Source organism: Capronia epimyces (genome assembly GCF_000585565.1).
Source record: "Capronia epimyces CBS 606.96 chromosome Unknown aczIQ-supercont1.4, whole genome shotgun sequence".
Taxonomy (NCBI): Eukaryota; Fungi; Ascomycota; class Eurotiomycetes; order Chaetothyriales; family Herpotrichiellaceae; genus Capronia; species Capronia epimyces.
In genome coordinates this window covers 2,408,089-2,421,546 of record NW_006912907.1, presented here as the reverse complement: position 1 = coordinate 2,421,546, position 13,458 = coordinate 2,408,089, and the positions used below count along the sequence as shown (strand labels likewise).

The following is a 13,458-nucleotide window of genomic DNA, read 5'->3' as shown; positions in this document are numbered from 1 at the left end:
CACGCACTTCCAGTCCAAGAGACAATTCCGTCTACAAGAAATAGCAGACGCATGTGACATACGTCCCCTTTTCCTCCCCTTTTCCGGAGTGAACAAATGGACATTACCAAAGGAAGATAGAATCCGGCACCAACACGGGTCAACAACGCCCATCCGAAAGGCGCCGTTCCAGTAAAAAAAACCTTCAGGCAGCATTGATCCCTCCACCAACGCCCCGCCGATCGAACAAAAAGCGAGTTGGCCAAGTCATGGGCCAAATCGAGTACAACTGGGTGGCGTCCTCGATGAAAACATCCATCCTCTAGCAGAAAAGACACCGGTGTATAGATTTGCTGCGACCAGTGGTTTGAAGGACAGGCTTGCTCTCACAAGGAGACCGGATGAACCACGTCCGAACCACGGAAAGGTCGCTCGTTTGAGCTGGGATATCCATCACATAATCGCGCAACGACATCCAGGACTCCTGTTTTCAGACTCTCGATTACTTGTAAAGTTGGCCTTGGCGCCTTTTGCGTCTTCCTCCTCGATGTAATCTTGTGGTTTGATGGTCATGTGAAGTACGTTGGGCAAATCGGGGCCGAATTTATAGTCTGCGCGCAAGCCGACAGTCAGTACCTTGATCGGCAGCGGAAATGGGTAATCGGAGGAGTGAATGCGCATTACCTTTCAAGGATGTCTTATCATCCAACAGCTTGCCCATACTGATCAAGCGAATGTAATTGGGACTGCTCGGTTTGGCTTCCCATTCATCCCGCCATTCGCGTAGAATGAGTTCCTTCAAGTTATAGACACTCAAGTTGAAGGGGTCATTGCCGACCACGTTCACATTGCGTTTGGTCAAATATCGGCCATCCAGCCTGAATGGATGTCGGGCTCCGGAGGTCAAGAGTAGAGTCAATGTAAGGATCGGACCTGTCGCCTCGCTGTCTTTGGCGGGGACCACGGGAGAGTCGGACGATGGCCCAATGGCTGTCGAAAAGGTTCTCGTCACTGGTAGAGTTTCGGCGCCAGCGGCAACGGGAGGGGGAGGATTCATCGATTGATCGATTGCAGTGCTGGTATCGGTCCTTACAGGTCCAGCCACCGGTGGCACCGAGGATCCAGCCGAGATAGTCGTCGTAAAATGGGATGCGGACGGTTGCGGATCGGACGTCGGATGGGTTGGAGGAAGGCTGGACATCTCAACGGGTGAAGGTGACGGAAGGGCCTCTTGCGGATGATGTTGTTGTTGGGGGATCTCTTGGGCGGCGGAGTGAGTGTCCGGGCCTTGATCGGGTTGGTCGGCGGGAGCGATCGAACTCATTGCTCCCAAAGGAAAGGCGCAAAGAGAGATCAACAGGATGAGTAACCACAGCAGAAATGCTCGGCCAAGCAAAATGAAGGCGCGAGGCAGTCAAGCATGAAAGCGAATGGTGAGGACTGCGCCAAGTGTCCAAAGAAACAGGATCTCGGGGGGAAGAGGATGGTTTGGGGTTGCGAGACCTGGGTTTGAGGGACCGACTACTGGCGCAGCTGGTACTGAGCAGAGACTGGGATTGGCAGCTGGACCAGGACTAGGGCGAGTAGAGGGAGGGCCGCAGGGCGAGATGATGGGTGGGTGGTTGGATGGTTGGATGGTTGGATGGTTTGGGATGGGATGAGACGGATGGATGGCTGGAGCGCTGCAGGGTGCGATGCGAGACTGTGGCAGCTTTGGTCTGATGCGGCTAGTTACTTCGGCGGTGTAGCAGGTGCCAGTCAGCCGCGGGTATCAAGTTGTGAGTTACCGGACGATGCAGGGAAAGGGGGCAAGGAGTAAATCGATCAATCAACCGATACATGGGGCCTGGGGACTGGGAGGGGCATCAACCAGCGGATGCGTGTTCTATGTGACTGACAGTTAAGCGATGATAGATGATGAAGATGAGGAAGATGTTGCTGGTGCTGTGGCAAGTCTCGAGAACAAGGCATATGATAGTAGGTAATCTGGGGCAGGTCCAGGTAGTACCAGGCACCAACAGGTAAAAGGCACATGCCAAATAATACCTCCCTTTACCAACCCTCCGCCTAGGGTTTCCAGCTGCCAGGCACCTATCAGGTAAGCCTTAATTAGGGCCTTTCAGTACCAGGTCCCTACCAGATCCCTTCCAGGCCTAAGCCCCTACCACGGTAGCTAAGATAATATAGTTTACAGAGCAGGTGCTTATTATTGCACCTATATGTCCCCCACAACTTGGCGGCACTTAAGCCAACTCCTCCCCCAGGAAGACATGGCTGGGCTTTGTCTTGTAATAATTTCCTAGGTACCTGGTAGGTGCCTGGTACCTACCTAGGTAAATTAATGTAATCAGGTCTTAACATCGGTCCTCCTTGTCCCCTTCACACCCATCCCGCATACCTGCCTGTCTCTTCCATCCTGACTCCCCCCTTTTCTTGCTTCACCCCCAACAACTTGACATGTCCAATCTGTGCTCCTGTATCATCTCGACTTTTCCATCCGTCCAGACGCTCCCGGAGAACTTGGACCGTGTCGCCATCGTTTTTGACCAGTAACGCGACGGCATCGTACCCTCCAGCTCCAGGGGCGACTCCTCCCACCACCCCAGGTAAGGACGTACAGAAATCAAGCAGCTCCGTAATCACAGCCGGCTCGACAGGTACTCTGGACTTGGCCGACATCTCTCGCACCAAGCTCCGAATCGTCAAGATGATATCCGCCAGCCCGTTAAACCCGTCCACTTCGATTCCTTCACTCTGGGCAAGCCGCTGCAGTTCCTGGCAAAGCTCGTTGGTCCCTTGCTGCAACGCATTCCACAGCAAATCTGCCTCTTCCGCCTTGTCCTTGCGCCATTGAAGCACTTTGCGCACCATGCCAGGAGTCTCGGAGCCGCAGTCGACATCGCACATGACCAGGAGTAGGCTTTCCGGTATCTGCACCGCCTGGCTCGCCACCTCCACATCCCATTTACGATCTAACTCGAGATCGTCCACGCATCGATGTAGTCGCTCGCTGAACCCCGGCGTCGTGGGTTCTCCCACAGCCTCCAGGATCGTAGGAGTGAATCTTCGATAGAGAGATGAGCCGTACACGGCAGCAGCGACGTCGAAGCCGGAACCAACCTTGCCTTGGGCGGCGCAATGAGCAGCCTGAGCTAAATTGTGGATGGTCCGGTGAGGTAGAGCAGACTCGGTCCCGAATTCAGTTGTATGGAACGCAAGAAGTGCAGACACGAGAGATGTTACCAGCGCTGCCGAGGATCCCAACCCAGTCTTATGGGCGTCGCTCAACTTCACCCCAAAGCTGCTGAAGTTCGACTGTGAGGCGGCGGCCGGTTTCGGCGATTCCGTAGATTGAGAGTAGTAATCGTCGTCTGCCAGGATAGTGACCTTGAGACTGGCCCTGACGCCTTTCGACACATGTGCCAGATATGTTAGAGTATACAGGAGGGTCGTCTCGACGAATTTGTTTGCATTCTGGGTATACTCGGGCTGATCCTGCACCTGTCTGACACCGACGGCCACATGGTCGTGAGCCTTTGTTTCTGTTATCTCATAGAACCAGCTTGCGTCGCGGAATTGAGGCGATTGAACGAGTATCGCGCTTCCCGTCGAGGTGGTCGGGCCTTCTAGCCAGGGCTTGACGTGGACGTGGATCCGGGCGTCGAGGCCGAACACAAGACCGGTGTGCCTGCGATCGAGAACCAGGAACCCGCCGGCGAACAGAACTTTGCCCGGTGCCGACACGGCCACTGCCTCTTGTGGCGGCATCTCATCTAAGTTGAATCAAATCGCAGGAGAACTGCAGAATCGTAAGGTTGTTAATAGCGATGCCCCGCTCCTTAAGTTGGGAGGAAACCTTTTGTCGTCTAGAATTGGCTTGTGTTTCGCAGATGAATCTCTGTCAGACAGCGAACCTTGGTATAACGAATCGCTTACATGCCTACCCTACCTACGTGGTCAGCCACCCGTGTTCTACCGCCGAGTAACCGTTCAATTGTTCCAAGGTTACTTCCAAACAGCAGTGATTACACGTGGGACAGTATGCGGAGTAATGAACCTTCCATTTCTTGCACACAACTCCTGCGGTGAGGCGTGTTACTATCCAAGACCAGAGGAGCTCGAATTAATTCCTCTCGCACAGCTCCATATTAGGTCATACATTCTCCCAAGCGAGACTTATCGTCCCATTGTCTCTGATTATATCCCTTACACACATGCAAAATCCCTTGACCGACAGTTAAACCCGGTCCCCATGCACCTCCTGTAGTGAAGTATACCTCAAACGCCCAGATGTGTGCGCTAGATCTCAATCAAGGGGACTAGCATAGGAACAACCGCCCTTGCTTACTGCTTTTCTGCTACGTCCACGATCTGGCCCTTCCTGTCCGTTCCAGATTCCTCAGATATTCTGGGTCGGGACCTGCAATGTCATTGCACCGCCTTCTTTACCCGTTGCGACTCCTGCACCGGGAGCAGGTGGGCCTGTCCCTGACCGTCTCCGCCGCTCTCTCTCAGTCGGTCCGGATTCGATGTTGTCGAGTATGGTTCCCAGCTCGGTGCTCTTGCGGAATTTCATGTTGTACATCCAGCTATCATCCTCATCACTTCCTAACCAGTAGCTCCGTCCAATACTAACCATAAGCCTACCCAATTTCCCACTCCAGCCATAACCTTCAGGTTTCGATTCGGAGAACGGATTTTCTGCGAGATTCGAGTTGGGCGAGGCCGACGAGTAGGAACTCGACTTGAGGCCATTCGCGGCGATATGTTGGCGAATAACCAGGCGCGCAAAGGCGAGCATGATCAGGCAAAAGTATGCACGAACGGTCCACAGTGTGATGATGATGCCGATGCTGTTCATGTTTTCCGCTCCGAGAACAGCCTGCTGCAGTGCTCCATTGCTTCCGCTGCCTGCCGGGGCTGAGGCCGGAACCCCGGCCGCAACTGCATCTTGACCGCCGGTGAGATCGGTTTGGGGTGTAGCCACGACCTCAACCCTGCTGACATTGTATTTTGGGTCGGTAAACCCACTGGCTTGGTCCATTGTGGAGGCCCCCAGTCCCTTCTTTTCTGTTTGACCGGCGTCGTGCTGTGCTAGAACCAAAAACCAGGTTACGGCGAATGCAGCCGTGTAAGCTGCGTTGATTATGCTGTCGAGAACATAAAACCAAGCGAGGGCGAGACACTGGAGAGGTGATTGTTTTTGGATGTGTGGCGCCAGGTAGACGGTAAGGACCAATGCAACAAGCGAGTAAATGTACATGCTGAGCTGGAATGGCGACAGCTCATAGCCCGTCAATAGAGCAAGGATTCCGTAGAGACCGGCGAGTTTATTGAGAAGGAGAGAAAGCGTTATTAGGCTGGCACCCGTTGAGAGGTTCATGGTGTAAAGGAATCGCTGTGTGAAGTTAGGAAGACGCTGTGGGAGGCACGGTCAGATTGTCGTACCTTGGGTCTTGCCAGCCGCAGCAAGCGCGCGGAGATACTCATGATGTCTGAAACCGATACAGCAGCCACCTCAGGCGAGGATACGATTCCTATATGTTCGAGACACGTCGAGTTGCAGGAAAAAGTAGGTAACAATAGCGGTAATAATGCTGGTGGAGGCAAAGAGGCGGAAATTAACCTTGCGAAGGAGGCAGGGCGGCTGGGCCGGGACAGCTGTGATCATGTGCAGTGCCAGGCTAGGTTCGGCCACCAAGGCCTGAGCCGATTGGTGAGGATCCAGCAGATCGCTGTTCAGCCTTGTGGCATCTACAAAGTATCTTCACAGCACTCGGAGTGTAAGAATAATCTTCGAGGCACAAGAGTCGAATATATACTGGGTGCCATCCGTCCTGTGCAAGCATCAATTCACGTTCAGCTTAAAGATACATATATCTAGGCAACAAAACTGTTCCGTGCTAGAGTTCGCAAGCGTCAACAATGTACGGATTGACCAAGCAAGCATTCTATTCTGCCTGGACCTCATTCTCTAATAAAATGTAGTAAAATACAATTTGTCGGCCCATTCGAGGAGATACTTAGTGCCTCGCCACCCATGAACCGTTGTTCCTTGCTTCTATCTGCAAGCCCTGGGAATGACTTGGTCGCACCACACTTCTCCGCGACTATGCAGATGACCGCAATTCTGTGCACCATCCAAATCCGCCAGTCGCGTATCAGATCTTCCACCACAGCTTATTGCTTAGTCGTACAAGCTGTCGTCATTGCCAGCCTCGCCGAAGCCGTTTCCGTTGGCCGCATTAGCAGACTCTTCGGCAGATGGGAACTTGAAGAATGCGCTGCCACCACTCTGCTTCATGGCTTGGGCGAAGGCTTCATACCGGCGGATCTCAACATCACTGACTGAGCGGCGAGCAGATTGCATAGCCTCCTCGAAGTGTGCCCTGGTCAGACAAGGAACCGGGTCTTCGGACTCGTCCTCGTCCATGGCATCTTCACCGGCAGCTTCGCGTTCTTTCTGACGTTCAATCTCAGAAGCAATCGACTCTTTGATCGCAAGCTTGACAGCTCGTTGAGTGATGAAGCCCAAATCGGCGCCGGAAAATCCGTGGGTCTTGCCAGCAATGAAGTCTATATCGACGTCGGGAGCCACAGGGGTCTTCCGGAGTTGCGCCCGGAGAATACCAGCACGGGAGGCTTCGTCTGGAAGGGGCACATAGACAAGGGTGTCGAGACGGCCAGGTCGGCAAAGGGCGTTGTCAAGCTGTTCCGGTCTGTTGGTGGCACCGATAACGAAAACATTCTTCTTCGAGGTCATGCCATCCATCTCAGTGAGAAGCTGGTTAACGACGCGGTCAGATGCACCACCTGCATCACCGAGGGAGCCTCCACGAGATTTGGCAATGGAATCGAGTTCATCGAGAAACACGACGCAAGGTGCGGCGGCTCTGGCTTTGTCGAAAATGTCCCGGATGTTGCTCTCGGATTCACCGAACCACATGCTGAGAAGCTCGGGACCCTTGACCGAGATGAAGTTTGCCGCACACTCGTTGGCAACAGCTTTGGCAAGCATGGTCTTACCAGTTCCAGGTGGTCCATAGAACAAAACACCTCGGGATGGTGAAAGACCGAACTTGAGGAATTTCTCGGGGTGATCGACGGGGTACTGGACGGATTCGATAAGCTCGCGTTTGACGGTCTCGAGACCGCCGATGTCGTCCCAGCGAACGTTGGGAACCTCGACCACGGCAACCTCGCGCAGGGCTGAAGGATTGGACACGCCCAAAGCATATCGGAAGTTTTCCATCGTGACCCCGAGCGAGTCCAGCACTTCGGCGTCGATGGTGTCCTCGTCTAGATCGATGAGATCCATCTTCTCACGGATCTGCTGCATTGCAGCTTCGGAGCAGAGAGACGCGATATCAGAGCCGACATAGCCATGGGTCTCTGCGGCGATGGCCTCCAAATCGACATCATCACCCAACTTCATGTTCTTGGTGTGGATCTGCAGAATTTCGAGACGCCCAGTTGGATCTGGGATACCAATGTCAACTTCGCGATCAAAACGGCCGAAGCGTCGGAGAGCAGGGTCAATTGAGTTGGGTCTGTTGGTGGCGGCCATGACCACGACATTGGAGCGGGCTTTCATTCCATCCATGAGAGTGAGAAGCTGCGAGACAACTCGTCGTTCGACTTCGCCATTGGTCTTCTCTCGCTTGGGCGCGATCGAATCGATTTCGTCGATGAAGATGATTGCAGGCGAGTTCTTCTCAGCCTCCTCGAACGCCTTTCGTAGGTTGGATTCTGATTCTCCGGCCATCTTGGACATGATCTCAGGCCCATTGATCAGGAAGAAGAAGGCACCAGTTTCGTTGGCAACAGCCCGGGCCATCAAAGTTTTGCCTGTGCCAGGCGGCCCGTACATGAGAATACCTCGTGGAGGCTTGATGCCGATGGATTTGAACAACTGGGGATGGCGAAGAGGCAACTCGACGAGCTCTCGAATTTGAGCCATCTGCTTTCTGCAACCACCAATATCATCATATCCCACCTCGTTAAGGTTTCCCTCTTCATCTTCCCGTTGAATTGGATCGCCCTCGCAGTGGATAATAGTGTCTTGTGCAACAATACCATACTCGGGCGGGTCAACCTCGACCACTTTGAACTCCACCTGCCGCATGCTAGCTCGGACTGTGAAAAGGTCGCCTTGTCGGACAGGTCGGTAGGCTTCACGGAAGTAGGGGGCGAGGAAGACGTCAAACAGAGAGCCAGTGAGTCCTTCGATCGTATCGGCGATGGGGAGCACAGCGATGCGCTTAGCCTGCGAGCAAGGTTAGAAAGAGCATCATTTGAGCGAGGATAGGTATCTTACATATTTGATATCAGGGCACGGGTGGACTGTGATAATATCGCCATGCTTGACTCTCAGGTTGTGACGGACCACTCGATTGATGCGGGCGCTTCCATCGTCCAGGTCGTCATCAGCAAGCACGATCAGAACAGTGTCCTTGCGCTTCTTTCCTTTGACAAGGACCGTGTCTCCTCGGAATAGCTGTAGGGTTTCCATAGTATTGTTGGATAGAGCGATGATGGAGTTGTCATCGTTGGTGGCGTCGGTTACACTGCGGTCGTTTGTCAGCCTCCCAGTATCATCGCAGGTCAAGGTTTCCAGCTTACATCAACGAGTTTGGCTTCTTCTTCTTCTTCAAAATGGCGGTGGATGTGTCAAGCTCCTGCAAATGTCATCAGTCCGCCTTTCTTGCTGCCACCTTGATGGGCGAGTTTGCCCTTACCTCTTTCTTCTCGGCGCCAGAGGCATCACTGCAGCCTGAGTTAGCAGTCGATCGGCGGGCTTTCCAGAATCTTTCACATACTTCAGATTGACTTTGCCCTTACGCTGGGCGTGATCTGGCTCGGCCGACATCTTGTGGTCGAAGGCAGACGGGTCTGGGATGATAGCGGGTAGGTATGGGGAGTTGGGAGGTAATTGTTGTTGTTGAGGTTACGGTTTCAAGGAAAAGCGGCGGCCTTGAGGTGATAACTCAAGATTGAAGGCAACAAGAGAGAGGTGTCAAGGCACTTCGGATCAGCGAAGAACCTTGAGTTGCAAGAGTGATGGCAAGTGAGATACGAGAAGGTAGAGAGGTTGAAGCTGTCGGGGCGCAAGTGATGTACTATGGCGAGGGAGGCGGCTTGGCGGGTGATTTGAAATGACCGTCAAGCTCCCGCCACGTCTTCACATTGTCGCCTGGGTACCAAACCCGCAAGAGAAGCGGATCGAAGCTTCTTACGTTTAACACATTGCCACAAAACTTGGAGATCGTTTCAGACGATCTCGTCTTGACTCTAAGGTAGTTCAAACAGACGCCTGATCCGGACTCCAAACGACCATGTAATTATAACTGATTGCTTGTCTGTGAGGTGGCAAGGCTGAAGTTCCTCTATCAAACTAGTATTGTTTATGCTATTTATATACGAATAGTCACCTCACCTCAACATAAGGTGACGACAAGGCTGAATTCACTTACACTTCTATAATCTTATAGGTTTATTTACAATGATGATTCTGTGATGAGACTAAACTGCGGTTGAATGCCAGAGGCACTATACGTCGGTCTGCCAACGTGCAGCCACGGATCCTTGACTACCTTAATAGGCGTGCTTATCATGACATTGGCCTTGCCCATGCGGAAATCCGCTCCGCCGCCCCCCAGGTCCACATCCCTCGGCCTGTCCAAAAGTTTCGTTTCCCTCTTAGGCGGAGAACGCGACTGTTCCTGCATGGCACCTGGGTCGTAATACCTATATAGGGCACTGCGGTAGACTGTCCAATTCTTATATTTCTCACACGCTCAACCTTGCATCAGCACAAACCACCAACCTCACGCACCCTCTTCCACAATCAGCGCTGCTGGCGGTAGCTGAAGCACTCTCTACATCCATTTTCGCCTCTACCGATTTCTTGTGATCCTTCGCAAACAGGCCTCGAGACTCTGAATGACTACACTGTCTGTCTGCAAGAATTAAGCCATATCTCTTGGACGGCAGTCCGCCCCCAGAGTCCCAATCCACGACATCTCTTGCCAAATCTTGCCAAAATGTCAACGACAACCTCAGCCTCGGCCTCCCGAGCCATCGACTCCTCCTCCTCCATCACAATTCCAGTCCCGATATCTCTCACAAGCACGGAACCTTCGTTCCCGCCTGCAACGTCACAAGCATTAATAGCCCATCTTCGAGCGACAGGCAGTATTTCAGAACTCAGCGCAGTCTTGGCTGACTCGCTCGCCCGCACTGGCTGGACGGATCGCGTGCGTGCCCTGTCTCTGGAACTCCTCCGCAACGGCGCCTGCGATACATTCCCCGAGCTCATGTCCGAGGTCCTTCGAAGGGCGAGGATCCCCAAACCCCAACAAGAAGAAGACAACAGCCCGGCCACGAGTGGGCCGAATGGGTCTGCGGCGGCCAACAAGGTGATTGCGAATGGTACGAGTACTGCCGGGGCCAACGGGATCAACGGAAATGGTGCAATTGCCCTCAGCAAAGAGTGGTCAGGAGGGCCCGATGGCCTTCCAGATGTGAGAATACCAGAAGCTACTGTCGAGATCGGAGTCAACTTTCTAAAAGAGAAGATCAAGGACGCGGTTGAGCCCGTCGATGATGACAGTGACTAGACGGAATTGGCACTTCAGGACATGTACGGCAATCTCCACGTTCTCAATCGATCATCTACTTCCAAAGGTACGGAAGCATAATTATAGAGCATTTTGGAGACGACTGGGTTGGACGGTGGATCAAGGGTTCCAGGACTGGTGGCGGAACTATGCATGAAAGTTTCGCACGGTGAATGTATGTCGGATTCTGGCCTGTTGCGCTAGAGCATCAGGAGACCTCGCGGTCGGTTGCACAGTTTTGGTCTATCCTGAACCGTACCGAGTCCTTTCACGATCACGTCTGGTGAGGACCGACCTGGACCTCATATGCCACAGTTTGCTGAGAACAACAAATAAGTAAAACAATATGCTTTCAATCCATCCTGTTCGTTTCATCATCTCAAAAATCTTGACATTTGGACAATGTCACCCTCAAGACGCCAAGGCTTCATGCCCAGCATGCCTGGGACCGCAAGTAACAAGCTGCTAAAAAACCAAAACACCAAACGAGAGATATGTCCATTGCTGCGAATCAGATGTTCGAAGGGGTCATCGATTCACGTGCTCTGCCCGATCGAGGACTTGCTCGGGTCTAGAGCACCCCCCCAGGCAAATTTTGAGCTGGTATAGTTCTCCCAGAAGCTGCGCTAGAGAGACTTCCTCCCCCTCCGCCCAGACCGGGAGGTTTCATTCCACCTGCGGCACTAGGAATCTCGACGATAGGATTTGCCAATTTGCGAAGCATGAACATGGGCTTCTTGCCTTCGCGGTCTAGATCCTTGAAAAGCGCTAACGGCTTCTCTTCGAGACCGACACAGCGTTCTTGATCGCCGTAGACAATATATAATGCATATTGACGCCAGTCAGCTTGGATGTTGTATTTTCGGAGAGCGGCTGGGAGCACTCTGTAGCACGGGTCGTCCAGACCAACACGGAAAGATTTGAAAATCTCGACAGACGGGGCTTCGCCGGAAGTATGTCCGCCAGCGGCGCTGGATGGAAGCTGAGGTGGAACCGAGGCAGATAGCTCTCGTGAAGGTATTAATGTGGACGCGTTTGATATTGTCGAGTTGGACGGGTTGAGTTTTGCAGAGACAGACTTTGCGGACGTCGGAGGTTCGCGGTCAGCCATAATCTGGTTGGTTCGAGAAATGTCGTCTGCACCATCATGTCTCGCGATGCCGCTGTTGCCCTCACGCTGATATGAGCGCGGGGCGAGAGGTTGATGCTGATAGGGTAGAGGTGAGGTTGGTGAAGGAACTCCGGGGGAAGGATGCGGTAACAGGCCACCTGACATTGACGCGGTTAGTGAATTCGACGCCAGGCTAGCCGCTGCTGAAGGATCCAGCGAGGTGTTATCTGTCAGAGTCCTACCCTCATGAATGGTGCTCGGTATATGTGTGGGAGAATTGTTCTTGGGCGTCGAACTGAGACCCAATTTCTTGGAGAAGGTACGAGTCAAACTGGTCTTCTCCTGTACCGGCTGCGTGACGATTGGAGGCGAAACTATGTCCTGTTGGTAGAACTCCGGGCTGATGGCCGTGTTTGTATATGGCGCGTAGGGAAGAGGTTCAGAGCGTTCCTTCGCCATCTTGAACACTGGGAGGAGTTCCTGTCGCAGCTTACGATAGTCATCTGCCAACTTCGTCAACTGAGCCTCTGCCTGTGCGATGCGCTCGTCCCGTAGCCGCATGATTGAACGTGCTAGGCGTGTAATTTCTTCTTTCGTGGCCATCTCGTGTTGAGGGTTCTGTTCCGCAGCTGTGTTTTTCTGGTCAGCTAGAGGCACAGATGATTGAATCGAGAGCGCCTTACTTGGAGGAATGTAGTCATCTGGCTCAACAGGAATATCTTGTCTGACCTTTAGGTCGTAGACATTTTTCAGTATCGTGAGTCTGTGTCCCACACTTGCAATGCCCATCTCTTTCAGTTCGTCATGCTTCAGCGCTACCAACGCTTCACCCTCAATGCCGTGATCTGAGAAGCCAGTCAGCCCAAACCCTCTAGCTTGTCGGAATCGACATCTTACCAATAAAGGCCTGGCAATACTGCCGCAGGTTCAGACTCGACACAAACTGTGCGCATTCTTCTGGTGTCCATTCTGTTATTATAGTCCGGGGCAAACTTGGATCCTCCCCCGAATTGTCGAACGTGGTAGGCGTGTGTTCATTGGAAGTAGGTTCGGACGAGGTTTCCGAGTCGGTGTGCAATTGTATCGGAGATGTCATGACGCTTCTCTCATATTCATCGTCGGCATCAGAATCTGCGTGGTACGTGGTCCCGCTGGGAAACGCCATATTTGTAGGGCTTCAGCTGGCATGCGGTGCTTCTTGTCCTGTCGTGGTCCTAACCAAAAGAATCGCGTCTACCTGCGGACCACGACGAAGACTTTGCTAGCAACGGAATCCACTGTAGACTCCAACTAGATTTCGGTCGGCCGAGGGGTAGGATGGATGCGGACTCGACAAGGAATTGTCTTGAGCCCCAGCTGGAGGATTTGTACACGGATACTCTGTACTGCCAGTGAGTATCCGGCCTCAACTGCGCTAGCAGTGCCGAAGGATAGGGAGGAAGGGGGGTATTCAAGGTGGATCGTGGACAATAGTAGGGCGTTACCGAGATAGATTCTGCCAAAACGGGCCTTGTACTAATAGAAACGAATCCAGGATCGTGTTGCATCCAAACTGCATCAGGATTAATGAAGAAACGGAGGTCAACAGCGGGCAGGGAGTGGACAGACACACAGCGGACTGGTCGATCTGCATTTGGGATAGTCGGCCACTTTCAACGGCGCCTGACAAGGCCAGCAGATGATCCAAGTTGGATGTCTGACAGGCCTCAATTCTCCGCCCAATCGCGCTCTTCAACTCGGGGGTTCCCC

At 53.1% G+C, this 13,458-nt stretch overlaps 6 protein-coding genes across 6 annotated transcripts; 1 reads left to right on the top strand and 5 right to left on the bottom strand.

Annotated features, from left to right (window-relative positions):
* Positions 1 to 432: 432 nt before the first annotated feature.
* A1O3_05501 (uncharacterized protein) lies at positions 433 to 1,303 on the bottom strand (the record flags this gene model as incomplete). The annotated part of the gene is made up of 2 exons (XM_007735623.1): positions 433 to 590; positions 664 to 1,303. The coding sequence occupies 2 exons, from the start codon at positions 1,301 to 1,303 to the stop codon at positions 433 to 435; spliced, it is 798 nt and encodes a 265-aa protein (XP_007733813.1).
* A 1,055-nt stretch (positions 1,304 to 2,358) lies between these two features.
* Positions 2,359 to 3,747, bottom strand: A1O3_05500 (uncharacterized protein; the record flags this gene model as incomplete). Its single annotated transcript, XM_007735622.1, has 1 exon — positions 2,359 to 3,747. One exon carries the CDS (start codon positions 3,745 to 3,747, stop codon positions 2,359 to 2,361), a length of 1,389 nt encoding a protein of 462 aa, XP_007733812.1.
* Positions 3,748 to 4,378: 631 nt separating this feature from the next.
* Positions 4,379 to 5,469, bottom strand: A1O3_05499 (uncharacterized protein; the record flags this gene model as incomplete). Its single annotated transcript, XM_007735621.1, has 2 exons — positions 4,379 to 5,377; positions 5,428 to 5,469. 2 exons carry the CDS (start codon positions 5,467 to 5,469, stop codon positions 4,379 to 4,381), a joined length of 1,041 nt encoding a protein of 346 aa, XP_007733811.1.
* A 697-nt stretch (positions 5,470 to 6,166) lies between these two features.
* On the bottom strand, positions 6,167 to 8,848 carry A1O3_05498 (cell division control protein 48; the record flags this gene model as incomplete). The annotated part of the gene is made up of 5 exons (XM_007735620.1): positions 6,167 to 8,245; positions 8,297 to 8,546; positions 8,602 to 8,657; positions 8,718 to 8,745; positions 8,799 to 8,848. The coding sequence occupies 5 exons, from the start codon at positions 8,846 to 8,848 to the stop codon at positions 6,167 to 6,169; spliced, it is 2,463 nt and encodes an 820-aa protein (XP_007733810.1).
* Positions 8,849 to 10,022: 1,174 nt separating this feature from the next.
* A1O3_05497 (uncharacterized protein) lies at positions 10,023 to 10,598 on the top strand (the record flags this gene model as incomplete). Its single annotated transcript, XM_007735619.1, has 1 exon — positions 10,023 to 10,598. One exon carries the CDS (start codon positions 10,023 to 10,025, stop codon positions 10,596 to 10,598), a length of 576 nt encoding a protein of 191 aa, XP_007733809.1.
* A 571-nt stretch (positions 10,599 to 11,169) lies between these two features.
* On the bottom strand, positions 11,170 to 12,874 carry A1O3_05496 (uncharacterized protein; the record flags this gene model as incomplete). The annotated part of the gene is made up of 3 exons (XM_007735618.1): positions 11,170 to 12,338; positions 12,393 to 12,554; positions 12,607 to 12,874. The coding sequence occupies 3 exons, from the start codon at positions 12,872 to 12,874 to the stop codon at positions 11,170 to 11,172; spliced, it is 1,599 nt and encodes a 532-aa protein (XP_007733808.1).
* Positions 12,875 to 13,458: the final 584 nt, after the last annotated feature.